General features: G+C 42.0%; 1 protein-coding gene across 1 annotated transcript in view; it reads left to right on the top strand.

Moving 5' to 3' along the window:
• The first annotated feature begins 1,844 nt into the window (after positions 1-1,844).
• Positions 1,845-27,100, top strand: part of CASP6 (caspase 6) — a 1,203,724-nt gene continuing 1,178,468 nt past the window's right edge. The window contains exon 1 of the mRNA XM_044063443.1: positions 1,845-1,948. Coding sequence (XP_043919378.1) covers positions 1,845-1,948 — 104 coding nt within the window. The remainder of the gene's footprint in view (positions 1,949-27,100) is intronic.

The raw sequence follows: 27,100 nt of genomic DNA, 5'->3' as shown, positions 1-27,100 counted from the left end.
GGAGAGAAAATTCAGCATTCTTTGGACGTACACAGACAACTTAGATTCTACTTGGACAAAACTAAAGTTTTCAGAAAGACAAAACAATTACTAGTGGCATATGCTGCAGGCATCACAAGGAAAGGCCATCTCCAAGCAGACTATTTCAAAATGGATAGGTCACTGCATTCATTTATGCTACTCACAGCATGGCAAACCAGTGCTTAAGGGCATTAAGCAACATTCAACCAGAGCTGCAGCCACTTCTGCAGCCTTTCTCAGGGGAGTACCAACCAAAGACATTTTAGAGGCTGCTACTTGGAGTTCAGTGCATACCTTTACAAAACATTACAATATGCCTCTTTACTCTAAATCCAGGGCAGGCTTGGCCATTGCAGTTCTGCAGGACCTCATAGCCACTCCTAATGCTGTTTAGCTCCAGCCCCCCCAACCATAGCTTTGGGACTAATGACTGCAACAGTGAAACACGAATAACATAGTACAGTTGTGTACACTTACCATAAATGTAGATGTTAGAGTGTATTCACCGTTGCAGTCCAGGTTACCCATCCGCCATCCCCCTTACTTTTGCTGGAACTTATCTTTGCTTCTCTAATCTATACAACCTAGGTGGTGTATTTGCTTATAGATGAAGGTAAAGCTCATTTTGGTGCATGTCTGTTTTATTTACATATTTTTAGCCTACCCTTTTGGGGGCACCTGACATCTGGGGCAAGAAAAACTAAAGAAAATGACGTCGGCAGCATCTTTTATACCCCTGACGACCTGATGTCAGGGAAGAGGCAACAGCAACCGACGCATGACCCAAGACTTTGGAATTCAGGCCGACTGAGGGCAACCTGCCAGCAGGATAACCCAAATGTAATGACTTCAACAGTGAATACACTCTATCAACTACATTTATGGTAAGTGTACACAACTGTACTTTTTCTGAAGTTTTTTTAAATTGTACTGCAGTCACTTCATAATTAGTCCACACCTTTACAAAACACTTCAGTCTGTGTCATTCTTTAATAGTAGTCTTATGCAGGTATGGGTGTAAATTACTTTTACTGATGGTCTCCCTTCAACTTGAGAAATGGTGAATAGTGTTCAGAGAATGGCTGTCTTTACAAGTTTCTCTGTACCTTTCCCTCACACATTCAGCTGGGGAGCATAGGACTGTTTTTATTTTTTGCTTACCAAGAATTCTTAGAGGTATGCTGAAGGCTGCAGACAGAAGAAAGAGAAAGACGGGCATTCTGTACTGCAGGAATGCCTTTGCTTGGTATGCTGGGGTAGGGAGGATATGAGTAGAGTGTTCTAACCTGATTTGGTAAGTGTTTGTTCACCGTTTTCTCTAAAGATAATACTGTTCCTTCTGAATTTACAACAGTCTCTTGAGGTATTTTTGTGGTGGTTTGTGCTCACATGTTTTGCATTTTTCATATGTTTGATTTTTGTTGGGCATTATTGATGCTTTATTTGCAGGCTTTCTTTGTGCTTCTTAAAATGTTGCGTTTTATAACGATCATCTGCTATCACTGTATAGCCGAGAATGAGAAACCTTGTAATCTTGCATTGCATCTATAAGCCTTTTTACTGTTTGCGTTTCATAATCACTTTGGTGGTGCTGACCTTTTTGTTTATTTTTTTAACAACTGCCAGCCAGGATAAAGCTGCTGTTAGGAAATTGTCATTGTAGATGGTTTTCATATGTGGCAAGAACAGCTAAGCATTTTTATGTTAATGTATAAGCCAGTACCTTAAACTAATCATCATATTTCAGTCTGTTAATTCTATGAAAAAAGCAGACCAGTATCTAAAATGGTAACTAATGAGTGGTGATTTGACAATATTTGAATATGGTGCTTAAAATAGAACATAGTGGCAACTGGTTTTCATTTTCTGATGCTTTTCTTGCAGATAGTCAAGAAAATCTCACAGAAACAGATCATTATTTTGTAAGGTAATACCTTTTAGAAACCTTAAAGTGATGGATATTGCTGCATGTGGTGGTGGGTTGCTAATATCTTAAGATTTTGTGTGTTGTACCTGCTCTTGGCATAGCACATTTTAGCTGTGTGCTAGAGTGTATACACCTTCAGTATTGTCTGAGAATAAGAGTAAATGCTGTTTGTGCATGTTCCAGTTTAGAATTACTCGCATGTGTCAGTATCACTCCACTGCCATTTTCTGTATTAACTTTGCTAAGTGTGGCAGTAGTGACAGGGGTTTAACAGAGTCTCAGTCAGTGGATCCAAGTTTGGGAAGGGGAATGAGTATAATTTTACCTCCTCCCACCTAAAACAGTTTGACAGTTTCACTGTGGCAATGATCTTGTGTCTTGAGTGCTCGTGCATCATGAACGGTCAGTGATGGAACCAGTTTGGTCGATCCCATTTGTAAGGGAGACTGATGCCAATCACAGCCCTTCCTTCCCCTTCAAGAATGGATGATAAGAGGGTTTAATGGATGGAATTAAAGTAGAGTTTGGTGCTACATCTTGCCAAGATATATAAACAGACTCAGCCCCCCAAGCATAGTTTGGGGGAGGGGAGTGAGTAAGTTTGGGGGTGCTGTGATACCTCTACCTGTTTAGAAAACATACCTTTCAACCTCTTACTGCAAGGATTCTGGACAAAGCCTGACATAACGATGGGACAAAGGCCTCAAAATAGCGACACATTTTAAAATATTGTATAAACTTAGAAAGTTTTTAGAGTAACGTGATTGGTTAGCATGCATTTTCTGAAATATTTAAAGTCTGAAACTCAAATGTAGGTCATTATTTAGTGACTTTAATCCTTGGATCATCCCAGTAATTTGTCAAAAAAAAAAACAATTTTTTATGAGGAACAGACCAAAAATGAGACAAAAATCTGGACATTCTGAGAAAAATTGTACAGTTAAGATGTATGTTATCCATTACTTTTTTACAAAGCAGGCAGTTTCTAGGTATACAAATTATGACATTGCTATTAACATCTTCCTGCAACCTTCTTGAGTTGTATTATCGAGACTTGGGGGGGGGGGGCAGATATAGTAAAACATTGCTGTTTCTGTTTGTTATGGGACATAAACTTTCAAATAAAAATATGCGGCAGCTATTAAATAATAATAATGTCATAAGCAAAAAAATCATAAGCCGGGAAAAAGTGCTTTGCCACTGTTAGGATGTTTTGGAACAGCCCCACATTAGCAAGGTACAGCCCCACAAGTAGGCACAAGCACCCTATTTACTACCCATAGTAAAACTCTCTCCAATTAAAAAAATAAAAATCAAACATTGTTTCAAAACAAAACTAAAGACAGAACAATACATTAAATGATATTTAAAGCATAGTCCAATATATCAAATCAATAATGAAAAGATTTACCATAGCTTCTAAATATTAAAAAGAAACTAATGAGACTTGGAGAGAAGAATTCAAAAATTAGAGCCAAGATACTGTTTCCATTATTAACTGCAGTTCATCAGCTCTTGAAGAAAACACTGAAGAAACTGCTGCTCTCTTAAGTGAAAACCAGAGCCATAACTGCTGATAACTACAATGCAGTGAAACGTTTCGTGTAAGGGGAAGGTTGTACTATGGAACATGAAATTAGTACCCCTTGAAGGATACTTATTCAGATGGGGAAAGTTGTGAATAACTGTACAAATAAATGAATATATTTACAGTCAGTGAAATAAGTTTTTTTAGAATACTGGAATTTCAGTAGTAGGGGAGTGCACTCAGCATAATAGCACAGAAACCTTGAGCGTTCAATAGGAGATGGACAGCATTTAGCATTGTAAAAAGAGCTGTAATTGTTTATCTACACAGGCTTTTCTTAAAGTTTCAACATGATAGTTTATAAAGCAAAAATATGGAAATAAATATAATTCCAATATACTTCAAGAAGTTACATAAATGTACTGTATGTAAAACGGTGACAAAATACAGAAATTAATCATTTTAAAACCAAGTCACACATCATAAAAATTCACAAAATAAAAGCTACTGAATTAAATAATACAAATTTGAAGTCTAGAAGTCATGTGGTAAAAGTAAAAAAAATAAAACCATATAGCAAGACTTTTGTGCTTGATCTCTACATTGTTTGTTTCATCTCTTGGAAAAACACGTTAAGAAAACTAATTGCATTCATGAAAAACATGCCCTGCACTGCAAATCATTCTTAAATACTTCTAGTGTGATTTGTTCATTAGCATTTTAATCTGAAAGTAAGTATACCTTGAAACGGTATTCATACAGGTGGAAAAGGACATGTATGAGAAAATGAATTCACCATTGAATTTGAAAATGAGTGTATGTGCGTGTAGGAACCATGAATTTAATTGAATGGCATTTTGGTTGACATCTGTTTAGTCAGCAAAATTTGGTCAGCAGGTATGCAAGATCACACAATTCTCGGGATTGGGGAATATGCCCTTTTCCCAGATAGTTTTTGATCCTTGTATAATTAACTGGGAGTGTTAGGTGCAGGACTGCTTGATCCCTTAAAACGTTTGTGCCTTTTTAATTTTTGCATGTGCTGAGCTTATTGTTCAGTGCATGCATAGTAACATGTTGTTGTCTGTGTTTTCTCGTCATTGTTTTGAATTTGAATATCGACATTTGGGTCTTTTTGATTTATATTCAGTAAGCCCATGTATATATATAATACAGATATGGATCAAATATATATGAAAGTAGTGTGGTTTGTGAAATGCATTAAAATCATATTTATTGACAAATTAAAGAAGTTATGGAAGGAAATGCAGTTCTTATCGAGCGAATCGGACCTCAGTCTAGCTTAATTTTCACAGTGCAGCAATTTTTTACACTTGAATCCAGTGTTCATTTATAAACAGGACTGTAACAGAGCATCTGGCAAAATAACAGTAGAGACCTTTAAAAAGCTGAATACTCCTCTTTCCAGCTCCAGCAAGAGGAAATAACAAAAGAGCTTGACCTTCTTCCCACTCATTAATACGTCCAGACAGTTTCTCCTCTCAACAGTTAGTTTACTTATGTAATAGGGATACCTTTCAGATAACCATTCTTATTCCTTTTGGTCTACATAGCTCCTGCTAGAGTCCTCTGCTAACACTCCTCTGACCCAAAAGTCACAAATCTGCTTTACACTAGGGTATTGTGCTTTAAATACACATCTGTTTAGTTGTCCCTCGTTACCTTTCCCTCACTGTAGTGTCATCTTGGAGTTGGTATATATTATTTGCAGAGGGTGTGGGGGTGCAAGTGGGATGTAAAAAAAGGTATTTTTTTTTTTTTCTGTTCAAGTCTTCAGAAACTCAGTCTTATGGTCTCGTCAGTATTGTTTTTTGAGTTTCTGAAAAGTCGATCATCTGACAAACACGTATGTATGGCACAAGTAACAAATAACGTTTAAAAATCTGGTTAAATAATTCAAAATTAATGTTAAAAGCAGGAAGCTTTGTTTTTAAACATTATTACAATGAGAAATTAATCCAGCTAACACTTCAAAATTATATACCAAGGTATAATAGCAATAATCCGAGTTGGGGTGTACGTGATGATGTTTTTACCCACCTGCATTTCCACTAAATATCTCAGACTTTGACTTTGTGATCTAACTGCATTACTCATGGGTAAATGCTGCACAACGTAAATCCTGTCATTGAATGTTACTTGAATATATTACATTTTGCTTAAAATGTATCTAAATTTACAACTGTGATATTTTTATTTATTTAACACTTATTTACTGGGAAAGTCCAGCTGGGACAGTGCCCATTTTCAGCGGAGGCACAGGGAGAAATGCTCCAGATGCATGTCTTTGGAATTTAGGAGGAAAACTGAGCAACAGGGAAAAACCCACGCGAACATAAGGAGGACATGCAGACTCTGCACAGAAGGTACCCCAGCCAAGAATCAAACCAGGGAGCCACTTGTTGTGAGGTAACAACACTAACTGCTGCACCACTACACCGGCCAGTTACTATTAAATCTAACTCACTGCCTGTACTGAATGCAAACAGTAATTTGTGCTGTATATCTGGAATGTTGCACTTTCTTTACCAGGTGTTAGTAGTGGTGCTCCAGAGCAATTGAATAATCTGCACTATGAATAATGGCGTAGTAAAAACAAATGCCTTTTTCTGAGACATTTTAAGTATTTTATTTTTTTCTGCAGTAAGATTTCTGGGAAACTTTGCTGTTTTGCGTAATCTTACTGCACTGATTTGAGACATCGACAGTTTGACAGTTTTCAACAGTTGTTTAAGTCTGCATTTGTATAGATAATATGAATATTTATTGGCAAGGAGAAATGTCAGAGACAAGGAGGCCATAACATATTGCTGGAGCCAAGCAAACCTAGTACATGTTACATAATCCTGTGGCCTTGTTGAGCTGTCATTTTTAAAGTGGTTGTAGAGAAACCTTGATCTTTGAACTTGCCGTTTAGAAAGTATAGGTTTGAGTTTTCATAACAAAAGGACTGTGATAATGAGCTTGAGGAGAGGACTGAAATTTCAGAGGTATTTCAAACTGAAGTCTAAGATGTTGTACCTTTTTATTAGATGCAATCGTGCACTTTTAAAAGGCAAGAAGAAAAAAGGTTTTTATACATGTGCATCATACAGTAGTATAGCAAAGAAAATATACTTATATACTTGGTAAAATGAATCTGAGGTATATAAATGTAATGTACCACTGTTTGTGTTTGGGCATCATGGTGCCTCAGTAGTTAAACTCGGCCTCAGGGATGTAGTAGGGTCAGCACTTCATTCCTGACCTTTTCCCTGCATCTGCTTTGGTTTTATCTGGGTATGAATTCCTTCCCGAAACTTATTTGATTACTGTAGCAATAAATAAATAAATAAATCTGAAACAAAAAAGCATATGCATATTGCATTTTCACTTCTTGTGGTCACAGCTGTCCATGTCCAAATCATGGTCTGAAACTAAATACTGGTTCTTTTCTCACCTGGGGTGCCTTCTGTGCAGATTCTGCATGTCCTCCCTGTGTTCGCATGGGTTTTTTCCGGGTACTCCAGTTTCTTCCCACATTCCAAAAACATGCATCTGGAGAGTTTCTCCCCACGGGGGCTTCCACTGAAAATAAGCTCTGTCCTAGTGTGACTTTCCAGGTCAACAAATGTTAAGTAAATAAAAATAAATTAAAAACTGCATTATTGTATCCTTTGGGAAGTCCTGCACCCTGGGGAACTACTGCATTGACATTAGCACCCCTAAGAGCTGACCCAGTTAAGGATTTGGGAACCTATGTGGACGGTGATTTAACTTTTGACTGTTGTAGGAAATCCCTTCTATATTGTACAGCTTATAAACAAAGGGATGTTGCCTAGATCCAGGGGTGTCAGTGTCCCCCTTTACTCCGGCCTCATTAGGCCAGTCAAAGTATAATGCCCCCTTTAGCATGCATCTGTCCCAACACATGCAACAACTTAAAACACACACAGAGATACCAAAAGGACACTGGGTCTAAACAACATGCTTTAAGTTGGCTGACTTGAAGCCCTTTCACTATACTCTGGATCCTATAGACTGCTAAGAGGTGACCTGTGCCTGGCATACAGGGCTTCCTCTGAACCGTTACTGATGGATTTACTGCAGATCAGCAAGTGACACACATCTAGCAGGGGTTAACCACTTCAGACGTGTCAAACTCCTTTCAGAACTGGGACCAAAGAGTCCATATCTAAGAAACACATTATCTGAGCAGGTGCTGTTGTGTGATTTATTTGAACTAAATTACTGTAAGCAATAGTATATCAATATATCGGCAGTTTCCGAAGGAAAATACCTATAGTCAAGTATGTAAGCCAGGTGACTTAAATACAGAAATGTTTGTGTATTTTTTTATACAATTAACATATTGCATTCATGGACAGGCAAAGCTTCTTGCTCTGTCAGCTATTTGTAGATTGCGGGCTAGATTTAAAGACTTGCCCTCACTGTAAACTAACTGACTTCGGTGTAAGGGCTATCTGTAAAGTTGGCTCATACCGGAGTAAGTCATGTACACTGAGAGCAAGCCTTTAATTATTGGGCCGTGTGTGTGAGTGTACTAACACCCTGCATGTGACAGGAAAAGGCAGTTTAGTTACAGCTTGGCTGAGTAATGAAGGCCAGATATACTTGGATTTTACTGAATCCTATCCTCTTCTTACCAGCTGGTATAGCATAACCTGCAGACAAAGTAATATTGAGAAGCATCACAGTTCCTAATGTCATTACAGGCATTTCCACTGCAGTGCAATTTCTTATCCATGGGAAATAGCTAGAAGCAGACATCAACCCCCTCTGTTATTATTTCCAAAACTTTTACAGGTGTCCTCTGCATGCAGAGCTCCTTTCCTATCTTCGGTGGTGTCTGACATATGGCTTAAAATGATATTCTGGTTGTACCGTTATTCATTTTTTTTCTACAAACATTTGTTGTTTATAGGTCCATTCTCTTCTAGTCCTATTCCAGATTTCCACAAGAAAGTACAAGGACCCAGTCAGTGAACTTTCATTTTTGCATTATTAATTGATAATTGCTGACTTACTACTTGATGTGACTAATAAAGGCTTATGCTTTTTATTCAGAAAGCTGTCCAAACAATGAGCTTCTGAAATATAGATTTTTGCCAAGTAGACTTCCACTTCGGATGTCTTCTGTGAGCAATAGAAAGGAAACCTTATCAAGTAGGGTCAGAAATTTCCAAGACTACTAGGACAAAAGAAGTCCGAGATCTTGGTTATGACTATCTCTATGACCAGGGCATCATCTATAAGTGGTTTTTAGCCTGGAGGAAAAAAAGAAAAATGGAGCAACTTGAGTCAAACTCCATGGAAATCGTTCTTTAGCATGGGGGGGGGGGTCTGCTGCTTGCATATCTCCAAGGGAGTGGCTAAAATGCCTTGGTCAGACACCAGTTCTTTAGTATCAGCAAAAGACAATTGTCCCTTTAAAATCTCTGCTGTCCTTCTAGAATTGTGTGTCTCTCTCTCATTGGTTCAAGTGATTCTTATAATGAATAGTAGTATGACCTGCTTAGTAGGCTCCATGTCAGGAGCATTGCCTTCTGTTGCCAGAGTGGGCCTGATACCTAGCTGTCTCCCTCTCCGATGATGCTTGAACTGATGTTTGATTATAGGAAATTTGCTGAGAAATGTGTTGTGACCTAGCAGTGGATCAGCCCTCCAGCTCCACAGTCATCTGGGTCAGGGGTATCGCTAGCTCCCAAAAGAGAATCTCCACTGTCCAGTTCTTCAGACACTGAAATGAGAGGTGAGCATTTGGCTTATTTTTCATGAATTTTGTTTGTGGTGGTGGTCCCATCAGTGACAAGATCACTTCCTTACGTTCCTCAGTAGAAGGCGTATCATTTGGGAGACTTCTTGAAACTTATGTGGGAGTACTTGTAAATGGTACTCTTATGAAGGTGTGTTAATTTAAGAAAGGTTAACTAGAACTTTTGGGGCATGGATAAGCCCTAGCTCAAAGTGGTCCTTCCTGCCTTCCAGGTGTTTGAGACACCTTCCAGTCAATATCTTGACTTCTGGCCACCTGCGTCACAGAAGCCTGGCAGATACTGCGGTGTTCAAGAGGAATTTAAATACCTTCATGAAATCCCTGTAGCCAATCCAGAGATTTCACTGGAAGCAAGGATATAATTTTAATTCTAGATCTAACTCCACTCTTAATGGCAAGGAGAATAGGGTCCTGGACTGTTTTGACAAGGTCTATACCTCTGCTACTTTGACATTCTGAGTGAATGGTGGCCAAATGCATATTGTAAAATATTGTTGTGATATCCTCAAGCAAATTGAAGATTTATTATCTTAATGTCCCAATGAACACCATAAAGGATAAACTGTGCATGTTGGAATGAACTGTGTTTACAGTGGACATGCATATAATTAAATTTAGGTATGGTACTGCTGATGTTTGAAGAGCCGCAGTGGTGCAGCAGTAGCATTGTTGCCTCACAGCAAGAGGTTCTCCCATTTGATTCTCTGCTGGAGCCCCTTCTGTGTGGAGTCTGCATGTCCTCCCCGCGGTTGAGTGGTGTTCGAAAGACATGCGTAGGGCGTGCCTTCGTTGAAGGTTGGGTGTCGAGCTGGCACCTTGGCACCGTAAACATCTACTGCCAATCATTAGCAGACCGGAGTTCCGCTGTGACGACCCCTAACCAGGAAAAGCCGAAAGAAGAAGAACTGTTGATGCTTGAAGCAGAGCAGCAACCACTGGAACTGTTTCACTTCTAAAGCTCGAAATTTCAAGTCATTGAACCTCTGATTATTGAAGACCAGAGAATCGAAGGTTTGAAATATCGAACTTTGTCAATGGAGATCACCGTAAAGTGCGGACCAGGATCTTTACCGTTTTTTCACTGTAGTGCGATCTCTGAATTGGTATATTTAAGTAGTAGGGGGTGTGGGTGGCAGCCTCCCACATGGGGGGGTGAAGGGGGGGCTTGCCCTCTGCAAAAACATGAAATAAGAAGTATTCATGTTTTTTAGGTTCGATTATCAATCCTCTGGTCTTCAATAATTAGAGGTTCGTGGATTTGAAATTTTGAGCTTTAGAAGTGAAACCCCTGAAACGTACATAGTAAAACAAGTTTGCATGTTTGTGTCACAGTGGCAACCAGTTTCAACAAACTGTCTTCTAATTCTGTTTGGAAGTAGAGGCTGACACTTCTTGACCTTCTCCCAGTTAATGCTAAAAGGACAGGAGTCTGAGGCACCAGCCCTTCTTATTAATCACCAAGCAACCCTTTTGTAAATGGTTGGTTAACCATATTGCTTTCTTTCATGATTTGAGCAAAAAGCCTTTTGTAAATGGTTAGTTAACCATATTGCTTTCTTTCATGATTTGAGCAAAAAGCCACTGGCTGCAATCAGTGCACATTTTACCACAGTGACAGCCAGCACAGCTGCCATTTTAAGGTTTCTGCTTGGGGCGTTTGTAAAATAATAACTTGCATATTCCTGCATTCTTTCTTCTGACACTGCAGTTTGGATATCCAGTCTAAAAGAAAGTTGAGTCTTGCCTCTGCCATTGTGAAAGGCATAATATAACTTTCCTACCTATGGGCTACCTGCAGTATTGCATTGATACTGTTTCCCTAGAAAAGGAGGTATACTGCAGCAGTGATTCCTGTGATGAACACAGTACAGTTTTGTGTAACCTACTGTACTAGCAAATGCTTGAGTAGATCACCACTGCTTTAACAATCCCTAGCAGTGCTGCTAACTCCCAGTTGATCGGGGTGGGGGAGGGCTGGAGAACTGGTATGTTGTGCTGTCCCAGTGGATCCCAGTATCTAATCTGGCTTATCATTTTTTTCTGTGGGGCCTGCAGTCTGTACTGTAATAGTGTTGTGTAGAGAGGAAGCACAAGTTGTATGCTGAGGACATTGTGGGCTGTACAGATCAGGGACTAAAGACATGAGGCAGAACACTTGCAAATATGTTTTGAAGTCAAATTGGAAAGACTGACATCACTTCCAAGCTATTTTCCCTGGATAAGGAATTGAGATTTCCCCCTCAGGCATATACTGTGATGATGACCTACAGCTGTCTCTAAGACATGCAAGCAGTCTGTTCAAAAGAATGTAGGTGATGCAGCAGAACACAGGCCACTGACCATTCTTTAGGAAACACAGAGCCCTAACTCGAGGAGCTAGATATGTCAGACACAGAATCTTTAAGCTTTCAAAGAGAACTTGATGCAACATGAAGTCGGCGTAGCACATACAGGTTCAGAGTAGTATGGGTGACTTCGGAAGAACCCTTTTTGTAGAACTGTATGTATGTATGAGAAAGGAGTGACTGTATTAACTAATTGGAAGATGATGGCGTTCGCTTGATAAAGAACTGAGTAGAAGTTGCTGAATGTGTCAGACCACCTCCTACTGACCATTACCTCACCTTCTCAACCACTTGTCTCATTTGTTTCCTTTCAGCCATCAAAGGGATGGTCAGATTTACCAGGGAGAAAGCGTCATAATGAGGGCATGCAGATTTTATTCCCCAACTCTCATGTTCCAGCTGTGGGTGTGCTGTGAGCATTCATCCAGTGAGGTGAACATCTCCACCTTCTTGATGTTGTGCCTATACGGAGCCCCATTCTCAAGAAGTGTGTAATGAAAGGGACTATGAGGCAGTGTTCTGCCACCGCAGTAGCATTGCCTCCTCCGTTTCCCTGCCTTCTCTGACTTGATGTGTATTCCATTGTGTTCTGCAGTATTGGCAACACAGCAGCTACACCTCTGTCTGGCACACACAGTCCCCCCTCCACAAGAGGTGAGTGGTCACAGCCCCTTCATTCCCCTGTTTCCAGTGCCAATGTTGCTAACTGAACCCCAGTCACCTAGGTTGCAGGCATGACTCCTACGGTCTATGCCATGGAGCTGACTTGAAATCAGTCTTTTGATGGATTAACATATGCCTATTCCACAGTTACCAGTGGTGCCACAAAACGTGAGAGAGCTCAAGATGCATATACATGAAAATAGGAAATATAGCCACTTGAAGCCATTTTGAGAAGATGGCCAGATCAGTTATCAGCTTTGGACAAAAATGTACAAGTGTATTAACCTTACAGGGATGAGGCTAACTGTATTCTTGGTCTCGTAGTCACATTAGCCAAGTTAAACATAACTTCATCATCTAAGAAAGTGTCTGCTGAATAAAATCTATAAATCACATGTGGGTATTGTGAAGTAGATAAAGTAAGCATGTAGAATATTGCAGGGACCAACAGGTATAAAAACAAGTAGAAGAACGTTGTCTGTTCAGTTTACTTATTTTTTTACAGTTAGAATCCTAAGGAAGGCGAAAATGCCATTTGTATAATGAAATTGCTGTGGAACAATGGGGGATTTGATTTGCTTCATTTCAGCGATGACCATTATCTGATGTGTGGGGAGTATTCTCAATTTCCATAAGTAGTGAAACTGAGACACACTGTGAATACAAGTGCCATTAATGTTCTGAAAATCATATTCTTAAGTTGTGGAATACTACATGCATCAATTCATAGTTTTCCTTACTACATTAGTCAAGAATTTTTAAAAAATTTGAAAATGTGTGTGAATTTAAGCTCTAATTTTCAGTCGAACAGCAATTCCCAGACAAAATTTTTTTTTTTTTTGTATTATTTATCGTTTGACCAGGTTAGTCCCAAAAGGCTAGTGAGCTCTTTTCAGGGGAGACCTAGGTGGTGTTTCTTCTACAAGGGGAAATTTGGCAAGGGAATGGGGAGACTTCCCCTTCGGTTTTTGATAGGTGCTGTGGGATCTTTTACATCCACCTGAGCCTACGAAGAACTCTATCAGATGGACAGCATCCCCTTAATGCTGCAGTGCAGTTTCAGTAATCATATCACCAAAAGTGGAAATGAACCCCCAGCCTTTTGGTCTTCCAGCACTGATGATGAATGTGCTGTCTGTCCTGTCAGTGACTCTGCAATTTTCAAGTAGAGATGATTATACTAACTGTGAACCACTATATTGGTGTGTAGAAATATGCCATTAATGAGGAATCCTACTTTTGCCAGGACGGTTGATAATGAGTAGATGATGGAGTAAACTTCCTACAAGTACTAATTTGCCAGTATAGGTAAAACAGAGGTAATGTGACAGATTCCCACAAAGAATTAGAGCAACAAAAGTACTGTTATGACATAATTGCCAAACAACGTTCTGTAAAATGAGGATTTAGAGTGCATCTGTAAGGAAGAGGCGTTCTCTTTAGGATGTATGGATGTCATATGGGGTGCCATAGCTATGCACTTGCAGCAAAGATCATTAAAGCTATGAAATAATACCTCTTTATTTTGCCATTTTGACTGATTTAATGCATGTTTCTTGCCAGAATCTCCATCATTGCCACATAAAAAATAATGCTAAGTGTATAAGAACTCTAAGACCATATAAAATCCAGAATACCGGATTATGAAAATGCCCAAATTACTTTGGAGTGTTGGTCTGTCCTACTTCAGTACTTTCAGTACTACATTCCTCAGAGCCAATTTTATGCCATACTTTTGGTCACATAAGGGGCAATTGCAAGGGAATATTTCAGTGTTGTACAAGGTGCAGAATCACAAACGTCTTTGGTTGGACTGGCACAGCAACCACTTAGATTGTAATGTCAGAAAACAGTTTTTGCCTATATATATATATATATATATATATATATATATATATATATATATATATATATATATATTTTTTTTTTTTTTGTCTCCAGATAAAGATAATTTACAACATAAATGTATTCTCAGATGGATCCTGTCAGATAATTACACGTCCTTCCTGCCCTTTGGGTCTCCCAATAAGATATAACATTAGGTAAAGCAGTAAACTGCTTAAGTGAGGTTTTTGATTGGTCCACAAAGTGAGAGGGTTGAGAGAATGAGTAGTCCACATCTCCACTGTTTTATGCATTTAACTCTTTGACAGATGCATATCTGTAGTAACCCGATGTTTGAGCACGTCAGTGGAAATCAGTCTGTACAAGACATCTGTAGATAGGCCACAAACGTTGGGTCAGTTGCACTGTATCCTGATCTGGAATCTGAGCTACTCAACTCCCATCTTACTTTCTACTACTCTGCATATCCATTTCATCAGTCACCCCCTCCAGAACATTCATGCAATGTGATAGGAGTTGGTTATCTAGGATAAGCCTTTCTCCCCTCACTGCTACGAGTACCATCAGGAGCTATTTCTCGCCTATCTCACCCAACATCTTTATCATATATGCTGTGACCTCATCTGACCTTGCTGCTTTCTTTAACTTCATTTTTCTAAGTATTCTTCTTCTATCATTGGGTCCTGCTCTCTTATCATAGGCAGTCTGGGACAGTACAGCTTCTGTGGGATTTTCTTCATTCAGCAGCTGCTGCAAGTACTCCTTCCGTCTGCCTTTGATGTCCTGTGGACTGTTGACCAGGTTGTTGCTGGCATGAATAATGAACGGTGTCTGACTATCTTCATGTATCTGTTTTTGCTTTCCAACCCGAGTCTTTGTGCCATATACTGACTTACTTTCCAGAAGCTGGTCAAGTGCCTCTGATGCCTTACTCCTTGCTACTGCAACTGTCCAACCAGTATTCCTTCCTAGCCTGGTCCGACTTTTCTATCTTCCATTTTTTCCTGCACTCCTCCTTTCCTTTGACTTCCTGGACTTCTGCATTCCACCACCAGCATTCCTTATGTATCTTATTTCCATACCTGACCGCATATTTGTTCTCTATTCCTCACACATGCTGTTTTGAGGTGAAACCATTCAGCAGCTCCACCTGTTTCCTCCTGATGTCCTTCAAGGATGCATCTGCAGTCCTAACAAATGGGTTGTCCTGGCCTCAGGCAGCCCTTCGGTCGGCCGGATTACAAAGTCTGGTTTTGGCCTCGGCTGATGTCGCACTTCACCCGACGTCATAGCTGCAGTCCAGCGGGTATAAAGGCATCAGCCGACGCCATTTTCCCAGTCTTTCTTGCAGCGTGGCGCCCGAAGCAGAAACTGTTTGCAAGTGCCGGTCGGTCAGAACCAGAGATTACTACTACCGAAGACTGTACCCCGTTGGGGACTCTTTCTTGCCTCAGCCGATGTCAGAAAAAGTGAATAACTGTTTAACTTGTGGGAAACAAATACCTCATAAAGATTTCCACTCTTACTGCCTACCTTGTTTAGGCCCAGACCACGACGTAGCAGCTTGTCTAGCCTGTGCTTCCTTCAACCGACGAACACTTAGACGTCGGTCGGAGTTTGCAGAGGAGTTTTTCGGCTCCGCTTTTGCTTATATCATGCCGTCGGAGACTCCGACTTCGCAATTAGTTAAAAAGCATAAGGAAAAGGACCGACACTCGCAGTCCGCGGTTTCGGCCGAATCCACGGTTAAGCCAACCGCGAGTGTCTCGGTTTCGGCTGAAACTGAGTCCGAGGTTCTTCCTTCGGCCGAAAGCATGCCTCCTTCTACCGAGGCCTCTTCCAGCAGGGCTGAAACTGCTACGGAAATTCCACCTTCTCTTACAGTTTCTCAGGACTTATCAGATACTACTCCCTTTGATGTATCTACTCCAGCACGTGGAGCTGCTAGACCCCCTGCATCCATGTCAATTAAGGCTTTTGCCAGGGCCAAAGCAGCTAAATCTTCTAAGGCCGTGCCTGCTAAAACCCCTTCTCACAAGCCTAGCTCTAGTACCCAAATGCTTAGTCTAGCAGAGGATCTCATTTCTTTGATCAGGGGAACCCAGTCTCACCCTGACAGGGCCTCTCACCCACCTCCAGAGAAGAGGCCTAGAGCAGAGCCCCCTGAGCCAGTTTCTTCAGATTACTCCTCTGATGATTTAGAAAATGCAAATCCTCCAGAAGGCCCTTATTCTCCTTATGAGGACTCTGATGCAGAGGATTCCATACCTTCTGCCTCTCCTCCTGAGGAATTTTCTTTCGGGGAAACCTTGCATGCTATGAGGGAACAATTTCAATGGCAGGGCCAGGATTTTTCAGACTCCAGGAAAGAGGCTTAGGACCTTTTTGCATTTACCACAGCATAGGCCCTTAGCTATTCCTCCAGTACCTACAGTTGTGGATGATGCATTTAATGATGTTTGTACTGCCCTGACTCACTTCCTCCGGCCCCTGCTAAGCCCGACAGATACTACAGGGTTCCGGACACACATTATCATTTGTATAAGGCTCCTATTGCAGATCCTGAAACTATTTCACAAGGCCTCAAAGCTGTAGCAGCAGCCTCTGCCAAAAACCCCCTCCCCTCTGAAAGAGAATCTAGGGCATTGGAGAGATGGGGTAAAAAAGTTTATACTTCTGCTACTCTTTCGGCTAGGGCCTTAAACTGTCAATTCCACATGATTCAGTATCAGGAATTTCTGTTAGATCAGCTCACTATAAAACTTTCCTCGCCTGAGCCTTTAGACCGTAAGTCCCTTCAGGATTTGGTGCATAACACTCAGCAGGTCAGTAATCATTCCTTAAATTGCGGCTATGATGCACTGGAGGCTTCCTTTAGATCAGCTATGACTGGTACAGTGATCAGAAGGCATGCATGGTTAAAAGAGCAATCCCTACCAGACCACGTAAAGGCAAAGCTTCTAGATGCTCCCATGGAAAAGCACAGTTTGTTTGGTTCCCCTGCACAGCAAGTGTTGAAGAAGGTGGAAGAAAAAGCTAAATCTGTCCAGACAGTCAAGGATTTCTTACAGGTCCAGCCTCCGAGGTTTAGTAGAAACTGGCCTTCCAAGAATTGGTCCTTTCCAGACGCCACCAGAGCACAAAGAGGCAGGAATAGACGCCCTAGAGGCAGAGGACAATCCAGAGGTGCCTACAGGGGACGTCAGTGGCAGCCTAACAGCCAGAGGAGTACTGCCACAGATCCAGCCACTACCACTTCCACAGGACATTCACAGTGACTTGGCTCTGAAACCGCCTACCAGGGAACAACTGGGAGCACCCTTAGGCGGAAAATTAGCCTTATTTTCAGCAAATTGGCATCATATTACAAGAGACAAATGGATTTTACAGACCATAGACAAAGGCTACAGGTTTCACTTCCATACTCTTCCAAGGAAGAGAGGAATGCCAAACCTGCCTCCAAACCAAATAACAAACGCTCTACAGCAAATAGACCACTTACTAAGGTTAAGAGCTATAGAAAAGGTACCGCCTATGGAACAAGGACAAGGATTTTATTCAAGACTTTTCCTGTTACCAAGAAAGGAAAACCAATGGAGACCTATCCTCGACCTGTCCGCTCTAAACACTTATCTCATCGTTCCAAAATGCTGACCCTACAGCAACTTCTTCCCATGCTGGGCAAGGAGTCTTGGCTGGTGACTCTGGATCTCAGGGAGGCCTACCTGCACGTCCCCATACGACCAAATTGCAGAAGATACCTCAGATTCCTTGCAGGATCAGAGCATTATCAATTCTCAGCATTGCCTTTTGGCTTATCTACTGCGCCCAGAGTATTCACGAAATGCCTGGCATCAGTAATTGCTCATTGGAGGCTTCAGGGAATTCAAATTTATCCTTACCTGGACGACTGCCTGTTACAAGCGGACAGCAAAGACAAAATAACAAAAGATTTGAAAAAAGTTATTCACCTGCTTCAAGCCCTGGGATACACAGTCAACACAAAAAAGTCAAGACTGATACCATCCCAAAGGATAACCTTCCTGGGTGCAGAACTGGACACATCAAACCAGATGGCATTCCTCACAGCAGAAAAACAAAGGCAACTACCACTTTATTTCATGGCATTAACAACGCAGAACCAGCTTACAGCAAGGAAAATTCTGCAAGCCCTGGGTTACATGGCATCCTGCATAATTAGTACCGCATGCCAGACTACATATGAGGAAGTTACAATGGTACCTGAGGAATTTATGGTCTCAGCACAAACACAGCCTAGAAGCTCAAATTCCAATAATTCCATGCCTGAAGCAAGAATTCCAGTGGTGGGCCCAGGCCTGTCAATTGAACAAAGGACTGACCTTCCACAGGCCTCGCCCAAACCAGACTATCACCACGGACGCCTCAGACCTAGGTTGGGGGGGCGCACATGGTGGACAAGTGCATTCAAGGCTTATGGACTCAAGACCAGATGAACTTACACATAAATCAAAAAGAGATGCTGGCAGTAAAACAGGCAATTCAGACATTCGGACCATTTCTTCAACAGGGTCAATTGCTGATAAGGACAGACAACACCACAGTTATGTGGTATATCAACAAACAGGGAGGCACACATACATATCCTCTATGCCGGATGGCAATGGACCTCTGGAATGTGGCCCTAAGCCTCAACATTCAGCTCCAGGCCATATTTGTGCCAGGAAAAGAAAATATACTAGCAGACATCTTAAGCAGAACCACTACGGATGCCCACGAATGGATGCTGCATCCAGATATCTTTCAAACCATCACAAGGAAATGGGGACTGCCAGAAATAGACCTGTTCGCATCCCCACACAACCACCAATTGAAAAAATTCTGCACAAGGACATACCACCCACTCGCTTGGAAGGTGGACTCCCTATCCTGCAGTTGGGAAAACCTGACAGCATATGCATTCCCACCTCTTCCTTTGATGCACAAAGTGCTACTGAAGATCAAAGAAGATCACCCGAGGATCATCTTGATAGCTCCAGACTGGCCGAGGCAACATTGGTACCCGCTACTGAGGAGTATGTCCCGGGAACATGCATGGCCTCTACCCCTACTACCTCTCCTGCTAACACAGAACAACTTCAAAATCCTGCATCCAAGCTTGAAAACTCTGCAGCTAGCTGCTTGGAACATTACATAAGGAAAAATAACCCAGATTTATCACAAAGGGTTAAAGACATTATCCTGGAGGCTCGCAGACCCTCAACAAGAAAAACTTATTCAGCAAAATGGAAAAGATATCTCATTTGGAGTGCAACTAAAGGGATAGATGCATCACTGGCAAACATAGCTAACATCCTGGAATATTTAGCAGAGCTTTTCCACAATGGCCTGTCTTACTCCTCCATTAAGATTCATGCTTCGGCAATTTCAGCAGCATACAACATGGACCCTCCAGTCTTTTCTCAGCCTCTACTCAGGCAGTTTCTCAGAGGAATTAAAAATGTAAAGCCACCAAGGAAACCACCATTGCCTACATGGGACTTGAACTTTGTCTTAGAAAAGTTGACGACACTTCCCCCTTTTGAACCAGCAGCAACAGCAGAATTACAGTACTTATCCTGGAAGACTGCATTCCTGCTTGCAATCACTTCAGCTAGATGGGTTTCTGAATTACAGGCTTTAATGGCAGTACAGCCCTTCCTTATCTTTCATCAGGATAGTGTGTCCATGAGAACTAATCCTACCTTTATGCCAAAGGTGGTCTCCAGGGTATCATTAAACCAAGCAATACACCTACCAACATTCTTCTCCAACCCGCAGAACAGGGGGGAAAGATTGCTGCATACCTTGGATGTACACAGGCAATTGCGCTACTACCTGGACAGAACCAAGAACAATAGAAAGACTGACCAGCTTCTGGTAGCATATGCAACAGGAATGGAAGGAAAAGCAATTTCAAAACAAACAATCTCAAAATGGATAGGAAATTGCATTAGATTTTATTACTCTTTTCATGGAAAGGCAACTCCAGAAAACATCAGACCTCACTCCACAAGGGCTACAGCCACTACTACAGCTTTCTTACGAGGAGTGGCTACCAAAGACATTTTAGAGGCTGCTACTTGGAGCTCCGTGCATACATTTGCCAAGCATTATAATCTACCTTTATACTCCAGATCCCGAGCAGGTTTTGCCTCTGCTGTTTTACAAGGGATCTTAACCACACCATAAATCTTTAGTGCCTCCTCCCCCAGTTTGGCTATGGTATTCTACCCATTTGTTAGGACTGCAGATGCATCCTTGAAGGACATAGTACAGTTTTGTACCTACCATAAATGTAGATGTCTGAGAGGTATGCATCTGCAGTCAGGATTACCCACCCTCCTTCCCCTCTGTGGTACTCCTAGGGTATTTGCCCATCTTGTAGCTAGCTGGGGGAATCTATTATGGTGTATTTGTTTGTATATATGTATATACATGTTTATTTCTTTTTGCTCTCTATTGTTTGGAAACATTTGCATTTGTCCAAATTTAGCCTTCCTAGAGGGCACCTGGCATCTGGGGCAAGAAACACTGAGGAAAATGGCGTCGGCTGATGCCTTTATACCCGCTGGACTGCAGCTATGACGTCGGGTGAAGTGCGACATCAGCCGAGGCCAAAACCAGACTTTGGAATCCGGCCGACCGAAGGGCTGCCTGAGGCCAGGACAACCCATTTGTTAGGACTGCAGATGCATACCTCTTGGACATCTACATTTATGGTAGGTACAAAACTGTACTTTGAGGTGCTAGAGCCCTGAGTAATTCCTTGAACTGTTGGGCTTTCTCTCCTGTCTACTTTCAAGTCTTCAGCCTGGTCTCTGTTGACCTTGACCACTGCTTGAAGTTGATTGTGGACTGTTTCACTGGGGATGTCTTTGCAATTGCAGATTCTACTCCAGTGCCCTTTACTAACTAGGAGGAAGTCTACCCAAGTTGCATGTTGGCCACTCTCATGTGTCGTCTTGTGACCATTTCTTTCGGAACCATGTGCTGGCTATTATCAAGCCATTTGCCAGACAGAAGTCTAGAATGGTCTGTCCTTTATTCCTGTTGCCCAACCCATGTGGACCCAGGCAGTCCTCTTTTTCCTATTCTGTTTGTCCTGATAAGTACTTTCAAGTCACCCATTATTAACACCAATTTGTGTTTCCCTGGTTTATGTAGTAGTTCTTGCAACTGCTGTCTGATTGCACTTTTCCTTTCCATCACAACCCTGCTGTGGGCCATAGGCTGAGATTATAAATACTGCCCTATTATTAGGCTAGAGTCTGTCATGATTCTGTCACTAATTCTGATGACTTCCCTCACTGTTCTGAAGTCTTTCCTTGACCACAATCATTTCTAGTCTGTCCTCCTCCTGAGTAGTAGACTCTGGATCCCAAGACAAGTGGCTTTTCTGCATTGCCCTTCCATCTTGGATACATAGGATGTTCAGCCTGCTCCTTACCATCATGCCGTCCACCCCCAAGCTACATCCTGTCAGTGAACCTACATTGAGTGTAGAGATTTTTCCTTCATGCTTGGCAGGTTGATTGGTTTGACATCTAGAGTTCACTCAACAGAGCTATCCCAGGTAACCCAAGCTGGACAACAAGACACTGTCCTGACAGTAGCTTATTGACTTGGGGCTGCTGCGCTTTATGGTGGGCTGCTGGTCTAATAGGGGCACATACACCTCATTCCACTATTAGCATGGGTCCCTGGGATAGGCCGGAGTGTGACAGGTCCTCTCTTATCACCGTCCAGTACCCATGCACATTTGGTGACATTAGTCCACGATAAAATCATCTAGTGTCATATTTTACACTGTTGAGTGGCTAGTCCTGCTATGGTGCACATTCTGTGTGCCATGCTGTCCTATCGTAATGATACTGCACACCACAGTAGATGCCCAAACTGGTTGGTTTATACAACTTTTCCTCTTACAGGGCAGCATGTACAGTCTGTTCTGCTGCCCATTGCCCCATTCTTTTAGTGAGTTTGAGATGGAAGCACTCAGCATGTTTTGCAGAGGTAGGAAAACCCCTTCAGAGATGCAGGGAGAACATACAAATCCCAAACAGACATTGTCTGGAGGTCAGGATTGAATCTCTTGTACTGTGCTTGGGGAGGGGGGGCAAAGACATTAGCCGTTATGCCAGCTGACCTCAAAAATACATCCTCTATGTGACATAGTAATGTACCTGGCTGCCTGCTGAACAGCACTAAGTATTCACTGGTGGGCCCATTCCTACAGTTATTCAGTCTGTGCATAGCCACTAGCTTTGTCCCTGAGGCAAGGTGCACAACAATTGCTATGCCACTTCACAAGTGTGGCCCCACCATGAACCCTGGAAAATACAGCACTATCCCTGATGAACCTCCTCTGCATTACCATGGAATGGGTTACAACTGACATGATAAACTACGATATTAAAAGTCTTAGACTTCAATCCACCACCGGATTTTCTTTGAGGGTACAGACTGTTAAATGAAGCTGGTAAACCTTTGGAGAAGGTAACACAAGCCAAGGACTGTGGTCATGCTGCCCATACAGTACATCTTGACCTCACCAGTGCATTATACCACATGCTAACATAATTAACAAATGCTAAATGCACTCCAAACTGATCCTTATCTAGCTAAGTGGGTAGCAAATTGGTTGAAGGACAGAACCCATACAGTGAGGGTGTCTAGCCTATCCTTCAGAGAGCATTAAGGTAGCCAGCTGGGTCCCCCAGGGATTGGTGCTAGGAGCTCTGCCATTTGGCATATACTTCTCTGATCACCAAATCAAAAATGGGGATATCTATTAACCAAGTTTGCAGATGATTGTATAGTGAGTGTTGTACTAAAACTGCAACTACTTGCACATGTTGATAACTGGTGCACAGAAAATGGGCAAAACTAAATGCTAACAAGTGCAATATTTCCTTTGGTAAATAATCCTGCCACATAACTTATAGTACAGACAACACCCAACTGCAAAATTATGATGCAAGATACTTTGGAAAATGGGTGGATAGTTACTTTTCCTTTTACCGGCATGTCGAAACAGTGGTTATAAAATCATTATGTTTAGCACAGCTGAATCACAAAGGTTATCTCCTCTAGAAGTCCTTGTCACTCTGTACTCCACACTGATCAGGCCCATCTCTTTGAGGTTTGTCTTAATAGACTTTATAAAGCAGTTGGAGAAGATTTCTAACAAAAAAAAGATCATGGACCTAAAAGTCTGTAGGTTTTGTTCCTGTATTCAGTGGGCTCCCTATTGAAATGTTAGCACTCGAACTGCCAGTTGCCAAAAAGCTGGAAAAAAAGACTGAAAACCTGAAGAAGAGTGACTCTCGAAAATCACTATTCTCCTTAACTTCTTTTTTGGGGGAAGAGGGGCATACCCCCATGTGTGTGGGGGGGCAAGCTCACTGCACCCCCTGAGCTTATATATACCAACTCAAAGATTGCCATATCTTGGAGAAAAGGAGCTATTCTGAGAAATGGCGCTTGGGACTTATTCTGTGTAAGTTTGATCTTTCAGCCATTTAGTCTTCATATTTTGACATTTCAAATGGTTACTATATTCAGTGTCCTATAGATTCTTTAAGGATGATCTGTACCTTGCATTCTGGGCCATTAGGAAGTCTGCTGTCCAAGACGCTTTATCTCCACAAATCAAGCAGTCCAGTAAAAGTTAGGATGAGAGATCCGAACTAGCTTCAACAAATAAATCACAGTAGATGGAGAGGTTCATCATGCAACAATTATCTGTTCTCTAGAACAAACTTCCACTCCAGATCCAGCAGTGTGACACCCTATCTTATTTTAAAAAGGAGTTGGGGAAATTTGTGTATTCATAAAGTCACCCCTGGCATGACTGGCCTATCACTCTTTGAAAAAGGAGGTAAAGTCTGTGGACAGCTGCTGGCAAGAGAAATGGCCACATGACCCAGTTGTCTTGTATTGTGTATGAATGATTCCTAGAAGTTTTAAAGAACCAAGGACAAAGTCTGTGATCCTGCTTATACTCAGTGAGACAACGGTTATTACCCCAAAATGAGAAAGCTGGCTAAGTTGGTTTCCCTTTGTAATAATGGCAGTAGAGCTAACAAAAAGGAGAAAAAAAACTACTCTTTTGATATCAGTGATGGGGAAAATAGAGATTTATGGACTGATATAATTTTTATGTAAAGGTAACAGAAGTACATTGTCTGTGTTTGTAGACAAACATACAATGTACAAAGCTGTGATGGATAAATAATGTTTGGGAGGGGAATTTTCTTGCCCACTTCAGGGGCATTAGGCATCCAGCTTTAAAAATTTAAATGAAATGACAGAGTACCAGAGAGCCAGCAAAGAAGGCAGTTGTGCCAAAAGTGAAATATGCTTAATGAATGCTGCTGGTGTAAGTGATGTTTTTCGCGTTTCACTGCTGCAGTCCTCACATATGGGTTATCCGATTCCCAGTAGCCCTCAGTCGGCCAGAATACCAGAGTTCTTGGTATATGATGTCGGCTGCCGCCAGTTGTAAAACTGATGTCAGAATTTCCGGTATAAAGGAAGGCAGCCGACGCCATTTCCTCAGTATTTCTTGCCGCGGATCCTGAAGCAGATGCAATTCGCACTAGTGCTGGTCAGCTGTGTACCTTCGTTTTGCTTTCTGACTACCAAGTTGAAGACTCCTTCAGATAAGTACCCTGTTAGGGATCCACTTTTCTTGCTTTAATGAATGTCAGATAAAGTTAACTGTCTTGCCTGTGCAAAACAGATTCCGCACCATGATTTCCATTCCTATTGTATAACTTGTTTGGGCCTTGAGCACGACGTCACTAACTGTGATCTCTGTGCTTCCTGTAACCCGCGTACCATATGCCATAGAGCTAAGATTTTATATGAGCATTTCGGAGTCTGGCCTAAGGTCGTCGGTATGGCATCTTCTGGTCTCCCGACTTCGGATATACCTAGGAAATGCAAAGACAAGGACTGCGACAGGCCTAGGGTTAAGTCTGCCAACGACAGACTGGTGAAATTGGTCATCAGCACAGCGGTAGTCAGTCAGGCGCTTTCGCAGCCCCTGCAGTGTGTAGATTTTCAGCCACAAGCCTCTGCCGAGACCTTTACGGAGTCCTCCATGCCGCAGGCTGCTATTTCGTCTTCAGACCCTCTGCCTGTCACTGCCTCAGATGGGTCCGGAGCCACTTTGCAGGCACCGGCTTCTGACTCCTCTTCTTTTCAACATGAGACCAGAACCAGACCGACTACCTTAGTTCAGACTTTTGCAGTTGCTAGGCCTCCCGAGTCCCTCCGGATTGCTAGTAAACCTTCCAGCCGTAAACCTACTCTCAAGCAGGTGTCTGCCTCCCCTCCTGTGCCTCAGTCCCAGCTGGTAAAGATGGCTGGTGATCTTCTTTCCCTGATTAGGGGCTCTCATCCCCCCCCTTCAAAGAGGACTAGGGAATTCTCTCCTGATGTTTTGTATGTGTCAGATTCTGAGATTTCCAGTATGTCTGCTGGTGAAGGACATTCTTAACTTTTTGTGGCTTTGAGGATTCTGATGCCGAGGACTCTATACCTTCTGCCTCCCCTCCAGAAGATTTTTCCTTTGAGGATACTTTGAATACCCTTAGGGAGCATTTTAAATGGGAATGTCAGGATTTTCCACAGTCTAAGACAATCGGATTATTTTGGATTTGCCTCAGTATAAGCCTCTGGCTATACCTCCAGTTTTGGAAGTTGTGGATGATTTTTTCATGAAAAATTCTTTAACTCCTAATTCTGATGTTCTTAGTGTTTCACTGTTGCAGTCATTACATTTGGGTAATCTGCTGACAGGTTGCCCTCAGTCGGCCTGAATTCCAAAGTCTTTGCTCCTGCGTCGGTTGCTGTCTCTTCTTCCATGACATCAGGTAGTCAGGGATATAAAACAAGCAGATGCGTGGTGCCCAAAACAGAAGCATTTTGCAAGTGCCGGTCGGCCAACTCCTGAAATATTCGAGTTTGAGTTTCAGAACCGAAGTCTTCACTAAAGCCAAGTACCCTGTTGAGGAAACTTTTTTCTTGCTCCATACCGATGTCAGAAAAAGTTAATAATTGTCTTACTTGTGGGAAGCAAATACCTCATAAGGATTTCCATTTATACTGTATTCCTTGCCTAGGCCCTGATGAAAACCTGCCTGGTTGTCGGTTTTGTGCTAGATTTAACCAATGCACTATTAAGCGTCTGTATATTTTTGCCTCAAAGTATTTTGGAAACGGATTTAACTACCCAGAAATGTCGTCGGATAGCAATCCGACTACCGGAGTACATAAAAAATGCAAAGAAAAGGACAGAGACAGACAGTCGAGGTCCAAAACCGATGACAAAGCTTTCTCTAAGCCAGTCGCCGGTTCACCGGTACTCAGTGAGGCACTTTCGCAGCCCCTGATACCCGCTACTTTCGAGTCGCAGGCCCCTACTGAGACCCATGCGGAGTCCGGCACTCTGTGAGATACTCAAAGTATTGGACCCACTGATGTATCTCCCTCGGGTGGGTCCGGAGCCACTGAGCAGGCACCGGCTTCTGAGGGTGTATTCAGGCCTCAACAGTTTTATATCAAACAGACGACAACTGCAAAACCAAAGACAAAAGCAACTTCTAAAACTAAAAAACTGATGCATGAGCCACATGCACAGGCCGCTATGTCTAAAAAACAGATGATCAAAATGGCTGAAGACCTTATTACCTTGATCAGGGGTTCCCATCCCCCTCCTGATAATAGGCTTAGGCAAGACACTGATTGATTATGAATCTTCAGATCGGGTTTCTATTTTTTCTGATTCCTCTTCTGATCAGGAATTATCTATACCTCACTATGAGGATTCTGATGCAGAGGAGTCTATACCATCTGCATCACCTCCTGAGGATTATTCATTTGGAGAAAACTTGCATACTTTGAGGGAGTATTTTCACTGGGAGAGTCAAGATTTCTCAAAGATT

Source organism: Protopterus annectens, chromosome 2.part1, assembly GCF_019279795.1.
Source record: "Protopterus annectens isolate FY-2018-M chromosome 2.part1, PAN1.0, whole genome shotgun sequence".
In the NCBI taxonomy this organism is placed as follows: domain Eukaryota; kingdom Metazoa; phylum Chordata; order Ceratodontiformes; family Protopteridae; genus Protopterus; species Protopterus annectens.
Note: the sequence above shows the minus strand (reverse complement) of the source record. Positions and strands in the feature narration are given on the sequence as shown.